The sequence below is a fragment of the Aethina tumida genome, chromosome 3 (assembly GCF_024364675.1).
Source record: "Aethina tumida isolate Nest 87 chromosome 3, icAetTumi1.1, whole genome shotgun sequence".
NCBI lineage: Eukaryota > Metazoa > Arthropoda > Insecta > Coleoptera > Nitidulidae > Aethina > Aethina tumida.
Window position 1 is genome coordinate 18,657,425 of NC_065437.1, and position 7,498 is coordinate 18,664,922.

The 7,498-nt window shown below is 33.0% G+C and overlaps 2 protein-coding genes across 4 annotated transcripts in view; both read right to left on the reverse strand.

Annotated features, from left to right (window-relative positions):
* Positions 1–1,055, reverse strand: part of LOC109606221 (arrestin homolog) — a 69,196-nt gene extending 68,141 nt beyond the window's left edge. The window contains exon 1 of the mRNA XM_049964765.1: positions 955–1,055. The gene's annotated coding sequence lies outside the window, so the exon portion shown is untranslated. The remainder of the gene's footprint in view (positions 1–954) is intronic.
* A 1,053-nt stretch (positions 1,056–2,108) lies between these two features.
* LOC109593850 (protein vav) lies at positions 2,109–7,293 on the reverse strand. Of its 3 annotated transcripts, XM_020008964.2 has the most exons (12): positions 7,197–7,282; positions 7,020–7,148; positions 6,694–6,938; positions 6,463–6,638; positions 6,342–6,407; positions 5,673–5,847; positions 4,836–4,997; positions 4,559–4,777; positions 4,373–4,492; positions 3,388–4,310; positions 3,172–3,330; positions 2,109–3,112 (listed from the first exon to the last, which is right to left on the reverse strand). In XM_020008964.2, the coding sequence occupies exons 3-12, from the start codon at positions 6,925–6,927 to the stop codon at positions 2,878–2,880; spliced, it is 2,469 nt and encodes an 822-aa protein (XP_019864523.1). In that variant the 5' UTR covers positions 6,928–6,938; positions 7,020–7,148; positions 7,197–7,282; the 3' UTR covers positions 2,109–2,877. The 3 variants fall into 3 exon arrangements, with proteins under 3 accessions (XP_019864523.1, XP_049820720.1, XP_049820721.1); XM_049964763.1 differs by lacking the exon at positions 7,020–7,148 and having other exon boundaries at positions 7,197–7,293; XM_049964764.1 differs by lacking the exons at positions 5,673–5,847; positions 7,197–7,282 and adding an exon at positions 5,104–5,200 and having other exon boundaries at positions 7,020–7,167.
* Between the last annotated feature and the right edge of the window lie 205 nt (positions 7,294–7,498).

A 7,498-nucleotide genomic window follows, 5' to 3' on the forward strand; every position in this document is an offset into this window, starting at 1 on the left:
TTTATGTTAAAATGAAATATTTTTTTTTAATATTTTTAAATATAATTATTTTTTTTTTATAAACCAAAATTTTAAAGAATATTAAACAATTGAATCTATATGAAACTAGGAGACATATATCAAGATATTATTATCACATAACTGTATGACATCCCAGATATTGGAAACTACTACTTGAGTGAATTAAGAAATGTTTATTACTTACATGCATATTTTAACTAATAATGACTATCTTATGTGATTTTTGATATACGTTAGTGTTTTTAAATTAATTTTGTATGTGACTCTAAATAAAAATAAATAAATTCAGTAATAAATATAATATATCCAAACACTATCAGAATACAATTAAATACCGAAACCTCATTTATTATATTTTCATGGATAAAGTGGATTAAGATAACAATAAATATAATAATATTTCCATATATTGCTGATTATTCAGACATTATTTTATATTCTGACTGATAATATTAAATACATAATTCATAAATTACAACAAAAGCAAAATAATAATTATCTACTTTTCTAAAACCAGAGATACTAAATACATATTCGCGTAAAAGAATTTAATTTTTTTAACAAGTAATTAATTAATGCTTTCTTTTTATAATTTTTCTTAACACATAAGGACTAAGAACTAAGGCAAAAAGAAAAATGCTTTTTTATGTATTCTCTATGTTGTACTTATTTTTTTAATTACTTTCGAAGTATTTGTCTGAAAATGCTTTTTTTATGTGTTCTCTATGTTATACTTATTTTTTAATTACTTTCGAACTATTTGTCTGAAAACTTTTACATTGGTTAAAGGCAACCGTAAAATAAATAAGTTGTCTCACCAGACAAGTATCAAGAAAAATAATAAAAATGATCATCAAAAATATCAAATTCACAATTACTAAAAGAAAATATGTGTGTAATGTATGAAAAAATAAAATTGAATGAAAATCTCACCGGATCACACAAGCAAAAGCACTCAGCGAAATTCGCGCGCGTCAGTCGATTTTATTCGCGGGACGCGCTCCAGCAGTTTGCGGATCAGTTGGGGATACGGCCGAATCGAAAGCGGCGCGGATCGAAACTGACGGGACAGAGTGCGGTGGCGGTGGCGACGTCGACGACGGCAACCTGTGCGCTTCCGCCCCGCGTTCTGGACACCGCACGCCCCGATGTCACTCTGCATTTTTTTCCAATATAATATTGTCTGTCGCTTTTACTTGTTATTATTTATTTTTACTTAATATTAGTAAATTTGAAGAACTAGATGGTCATTTTAACGGCACTCTGAAGATTATCATTACTTTAAGAAAGTGAAATATTACACGTTACTTCTGGTAAACTGTAACAACAATAAAACTTTTGGTTTTTGTTTGAAGATGGTTGAATCACTTTTTGATTAGAAATAGACATACTTGACATGTATTTCTTCTCTAGACAGAAACACAATTATTTGAAATAAATAAAATGTTTTCGCATTATTGAATCAATAATAATCATAAATGTATAACCTTAAAAGTATTAGTCGCTTAAAATATTGGTCCCATTAAATAGTTATAACTTAAATATGAATCACATCAAATTGTAAATCAATGAATTTTGCATTGATTATCTTATGTAACGTTACGTGAAATCCATTGGGTATTATACAAGCGAAGTTATAACAACCGGGAACACGCACAGTGAATTGAATAACATACATGATATCCCAAGGGTACTTCAGAACATAAAAGAAATTTTTAAATTGTTGTGTCATTAATATGCACAGGCTGTTTCACGTTCGTGGTCCATAAGATGTTTCTGATGAACAACAAAAGATATAATTTCATAATATTTTAACAATTCAAATTAGACTATTTATCACATCCATAACCCTTCTGTTATTAACCTTTTCTTCATGTCAATTTTTAAAAATTTACAAATAAAAAAGTTAGTAATAATTTTCATAAATAATAAACCCAGAAAAAAATCGTTTTGAATCAATCAGTAGCCCCTAAGTAGATTTTCAAAACTTTGGAAAATTTTGTCAAATATGTGAAACTACTACATGTTGCACAAGGGTAGTTTCATGTATACAGTGTGTATAATATTTCAAAAATAAAACTACTAAATTAATTAAATATTTTATTTAAATATCTGTATAAATGAACACTCATATATATATTTATGAACAAATAGTGTTTATGCCAATAAATACTTAACAGATAACATACATTAGCAAAATTGATTCCACTTTATTCAATAACATTCTCCAAAAGTAGCTATATATAACGAAATTCAAATTTATAAACTTCATAGAAATAAGATAAATTTTGGATATAAATTTCTAGATACATAAATAACATATATTAGTTTTTTAAATAATTCTTTTTTGTGAGTGATAAATTATTTTTGTGTCGATAAGAATTTTCGATTCGTTGCTTGACTGTAACCCTGTCAGATAAAAATGGACGACCGACTAAACAAAGACGGAGCGGGATCAATTTACTAAAGGAACTTTTTATTTACATTAGCTTAATATTTGGCACTATCATCATTGCTTCAATTTCTTTCCCTCAATTTATTATACCTATATAATATTCATATATTAAAGTAATACTATTAATTTTGTCCTAGCGAGTAAGTAGTTGTACGATTTAATGTTAATGAAAACGTGACTATTTAATTTTAAAATGGCACGGATATATTATAGTTTCGTCCTATCCCGAATTTGCATGTCATCTTCATGTTTGTTTGTCTACACATATAGAAGAGTGAATTTCATGTCTTCAGTACATATCTATAAATACTCGTCGTGAAAGATGTAAATAGAAGTGTTTAAATTATTGATAAGTCTATCAAATATTCGTTTCTAGGACTAGTCTAGTTGTGCATTCACAGTCAATCATATATCGCTTCTCTATCAATAGAGACGTTTTGTTCAGGAAAATATCCGACCTTATCATCTTTGTTATAGCCTTTAAGCCATCCATCCCTGTAACCCTCACGTCCGATGACAAAGACCTCTTCGCCTTCAGTCAATGATAACTCGTGATCATCATCGGAATTAAAGCTTTCAATCACTATAGCGACAAGTTGACGATATGGCCAATGTAGAATCGTATCTTCCGCCAGTCTAGAAATTATTTAATTATATATTTAGTTCAATTATAAAAATTATTTTTGTTTAAATACCTCTCAAAGTTTTCCCTGAGACTATAATGTTGATAGTTGATTATTAATTCCTCTATGCTATTAAAGTACTTGGAGGGAGACAAGTAATATTTAACCGAGTCGCTATTCGAAGGTTCAGTACACATAATTTTCATGTGCTTTACCATTGTACCATCAGTCCTGCAATAATAAAAAATAGTAAAATTAACGTTACATGGATATAAATTAATAAAATACTTAAGCGAAAGCGCGTAACGGTCCTGCTCCCTACTTTTCGGGCGAATACGCACAAGGTAGGTGCCACGCTTGCGACCACGCAGCTTTGTCTCCGCCAATTGGCGGTCCATTTCTCCGACAAACCATAATTGATGGCGAAGAGGATCGTCACCGTGTGCCTCGTTCAAGGGTGGTGGTACAGGTGGTGGCGAAGGTGCTAGTCCAGGGGCTGGCACATGTTCATGCATGCGGGAGTGTCTAGCGTGACCCATGCATCGTCTTAAGTTAGCGATGCACTGTTTGTGGAAAGCATCGCCACAGCTAGTGCAACGGTAACCCTGGTAGATCAGTCCTCGCAAGTATTTCGAACAGAAGTGACAAGTGGTGGGTTTCTTAAAAGTAGTATATTCCAACTGATGGTTGGTACGTTGCGCCACTGCCGGTTTCAAGTTATCGAGTGCGTCTCTCAATATTTTCATTAGCGAGCGTTTCAGATCTTCGGTTCGCACGAACACGGTAATAACGCTCGACTGATCGTTTCGAACCAGATGGAATTGATTCATCATTTTCAAATCCCGCTGAAGAGTCTGGCGCTGATGACCGTCTTCCACGTGAAAGTCGCGCAACCGTATGATTTCACGGAAGGAGAAACCCTTCGATTGCTGCTTACATACGATAATGCATGTTTCGAAGATAAATACGTAGCGACTTTTGATGGGACGACTGTTTTCGTGGTACTTCATTCGCAGGTCACAATCTTTGAGTAGACGTCCGTACTCCTCGCAAGGAAGATCACCGGCTGTGGTAACCCAATCGCCGATTGACTGTTGTACGTTTTTAATAACTGTGGCGTTGTCGCTGTCACGAGCCGCTTCATTGATGTAGCCCGCTACATCCAACATAATTTCACGAGTACGTGTTAAAGCTATATACTCTTCATGATTCTGTAATTTAATTGGTTGGGGTGAATAACGTTTGTTTTTATTTATCTACATGTTTTACTCACATTCGACGTATTTTCTATGAGTTTCTCCAGTAATAAATGGTACTTCAGTATGCGTTGCATCGGTACTGAAAGCACATCTCGTAACTTGAATCTACCATTGTTGTCCATCTTTTCGCATTTCTGTAACAATAATTATCAGTACAATTTAGATTTCAAGTACAATAAGGGAGATGGTACGGTACTCACCGCTACTTCGTTATTAAAATCCGAATGCTCGCTATTATCGCACAGTTCTTGAAGTCTAGATGTTGCATGTTGTAGATTAGCGCAGTATTGTCCGTAGGCGAGAAATTTATCGCGGTATTTCATAAATATGCTGGATAATTTTGGCGGTTGTGTGCCTGGTGTTGGATTTCTAATCTGGACCAGTTCTGAGTAGAAGGCAGAATGTATCTCGTGCAGTTCCTAAAACCATGCAATAGAATATCATGTTTCAAGTTTAAATCGACAATTTAGAACTTACTTCAATGTTGCAAAAAATAGTGCGCATGTCATCGTCGTTCAAATATTGATAAAGAGGGATCATGAAATTCTTCTTGAGATTCGTCAGTACTTCCACATAATTCTTCTCGGTGTCAAGTAGTTCGTTGATAACAAAATCTCGTTTCTCATATGTGTGGGTTTGCTATTTCGAAATAATATTATTACCACTTATAATTATTAGACAACAAATCATGCTATATAGAAATGAGGAGTCGAAGTCAATTAAATGAAGAAACATGCGACTGTACCTCATCCTTCCTTGATGCACCCAAACGATCGATAAGTATTTCATGATAGATGTCCTCGTACTCCTCTGTTACACTTCTTGGCCTGGGAGTCATTTCTCTGGACAATAACAACATAGAAATAGCCATGCAACAATCTCAAATACGTAACTAAATTAAACCAAAAAATTATTTAAACAGAAGCTTAACAAATCCATCGATTTGAACTCGCTCTCTTGTCAACTATAAATAAGATGCTAACAAAATATATAATAATGACTTGAATGAAAAACCTGTTTGTAACTTATCAGAAACAACTTAAAGAGTTACGATGTGAATCGGATGTGTTGGCCCAAAATCATTATATTTTTAAATATTTCGTGAGGGCTAAGTAAGTTTGGCAAACACGCATTTAAAAAATGTAAAAAAGTCGTTCATTCATCGTCACAAATAGAATGGTAATCGAATTTTGTTTAACCACGTGCTGCAACCTAAATACGTGTACTTCTATTCTAACTGGAACAAAGAAACAGATAACGAAATAAAAACGACAACGAACAACGACTAGCTAGTAGAGTGAAATTGGCGGGCACCTCATCGTAGAGCTCAGCCGAGATCGTTACATAGCACAGGTCTTCGTAGGCCTGCTCCTCCCGCTCCTCCGATAAGTTGCAAGGGATTGTAAACTGTAGCCAGCCGTTACGTTCGGACGTACCACATCCGCCTATACCACCTGACGCAGCCCGCGACATTCCTAGTGGTAGCACTCTGTACCCAACAAATCAGTAACCGACCAAACCACTTACAGCATATTTCTGAGTAGTTTTTATTAAGAGTAAAATCAAATAACTTTTGATTCTGATACTGAACATTGATTCATAAAACAGATTAATTTATTTCGTTTCAAAATCTATCTATTTAACATAAAACTAGGTATTTGGAAATTTAATTTAATCAAAATATTGCAAATAAATTTGTGGTCACACAAATTCATAAACAGATAACATAGCTATTGTTAGAATAGCTAAACATGAACAGATGTTTCTATTAATACTGGATTTTGCAATTATCCTAAAAATAACGATTTTGTCTTCACTTATTTGATCGGCTAAACAATGAAAACGTTAACACTTGTTATATAATTTTAACGATTTAATTATTAGACGCGCTATGGTTCACAGAAAAACACAATGTAAAATAAAATTACTTTACCTCCACTTTTAATATTTTATCAGTATGAGACTTATTAAAATTAAACTTACTCAGTTTGTAGACTCTGATAGATTTCATCTTCTTCTCTTGTGTTCTCCTTTTGCACATTAAATCCCCTAAAACAGATAAGTGATTAAATAAAGGTATATTAAAATAAAGGGGAAAACGAACCTGATATTTGTCCTAAGGGCCTTGGGATGCAAGGAGACTTTTGATAGTGTGCAAAGCACCTTATGGAAGTTGGTCAAGTCAAATAGCATTGCCTCATCAAACAAATCATTCTGTTTTAAATTAAAACTACTTTGGCAAGTTTGTAGAAATGTTCTTATGTTGCGTATACACAAAAACTAAAATATACATAATTTATTAAATATGTTAAATTATAAATGATCTAGTTCTTACTCTAGCCATTGTTGGTTTCAGATTAATACTTTTCATATCAATACATCCTGGGTCAATTTTGTTAAGCAATTTACACAGCAACACTCCATCACGAAGGATGTTAGCGAAGTGGTTAATCCTGGAGTCTGGAAGATTTACTCTGTGGTCTGGTCTTATTAGCTCCCATTGTGTCAACCACTGGGCACATTCTCGCCACAGCTCGTCATTTGCCTCTAAATTATAGGCGAAAGCCATTTTTAAAGTGGCTGAAACATAAAAACTCATAAACAATTATAATTTGCTTGTGGTTAGAAACGATTTGGGTGTTAATACTGAATTCCACTCACCACCTTGTTAATTTATTGTGATATGTGTAAAAAATACATTATGTTTCATGTTATCAAAACAAGCAGGAAAACACTTATACCAGGAAAAATTATAGAGGGCGTGGAGTGGAGGAGGAAACAATTCTGTAACTGTATCAGAGTGGTTTTATTATCGGATAGAAAAACTTAAAAGCTTACGTTTGTAACTAAGATGTTACTTTAAATAATTTCAATTATATTTAATATTAGTTATTTATTTAAGACTCGGTTGTGCAGAAAGATTGATAACATATTGGCAAATAGGCAGGTCCGGACTCGATACTCTTTACAAATATTCAAATTAAGAAATGTAATTTCTATTTTGATTGTTTAAATGTTCAAAGGATCGAACGATGCGATTGATGTATATGCATTTTTATTAATTAATACAACAATTGTTGAAATCGAGTTTTATTAAAATATTACAAAATATAGGATATAGATAGATTCTATTTACCGAG

Excerpts from the sequence above, each read along its gene's own strand:
- LOC109593850 (XM_049964763.1), bottom strand. The coding sequence starts at position 6,927 with ATGGCTTTCGCCTATAATTTAGAGGCAAATGACGAGCTGTGGCGAGAA. Across the intron at positions 4,778-4,835 it reads CTATTTTTTGCAACATTGAA|GAACTGCACGAGATACATTC; the intron begins GTAAGTTCTAAA and ends GCATGGTTTTAG. Across the intron at positions 4,493-4,558 it reads ATTTTAATAACGAAGTAGCG|AAATGCGAAAAGATGGACAA; the intron begins GTGAGTACCGTA and ends TTATTGTTACAG.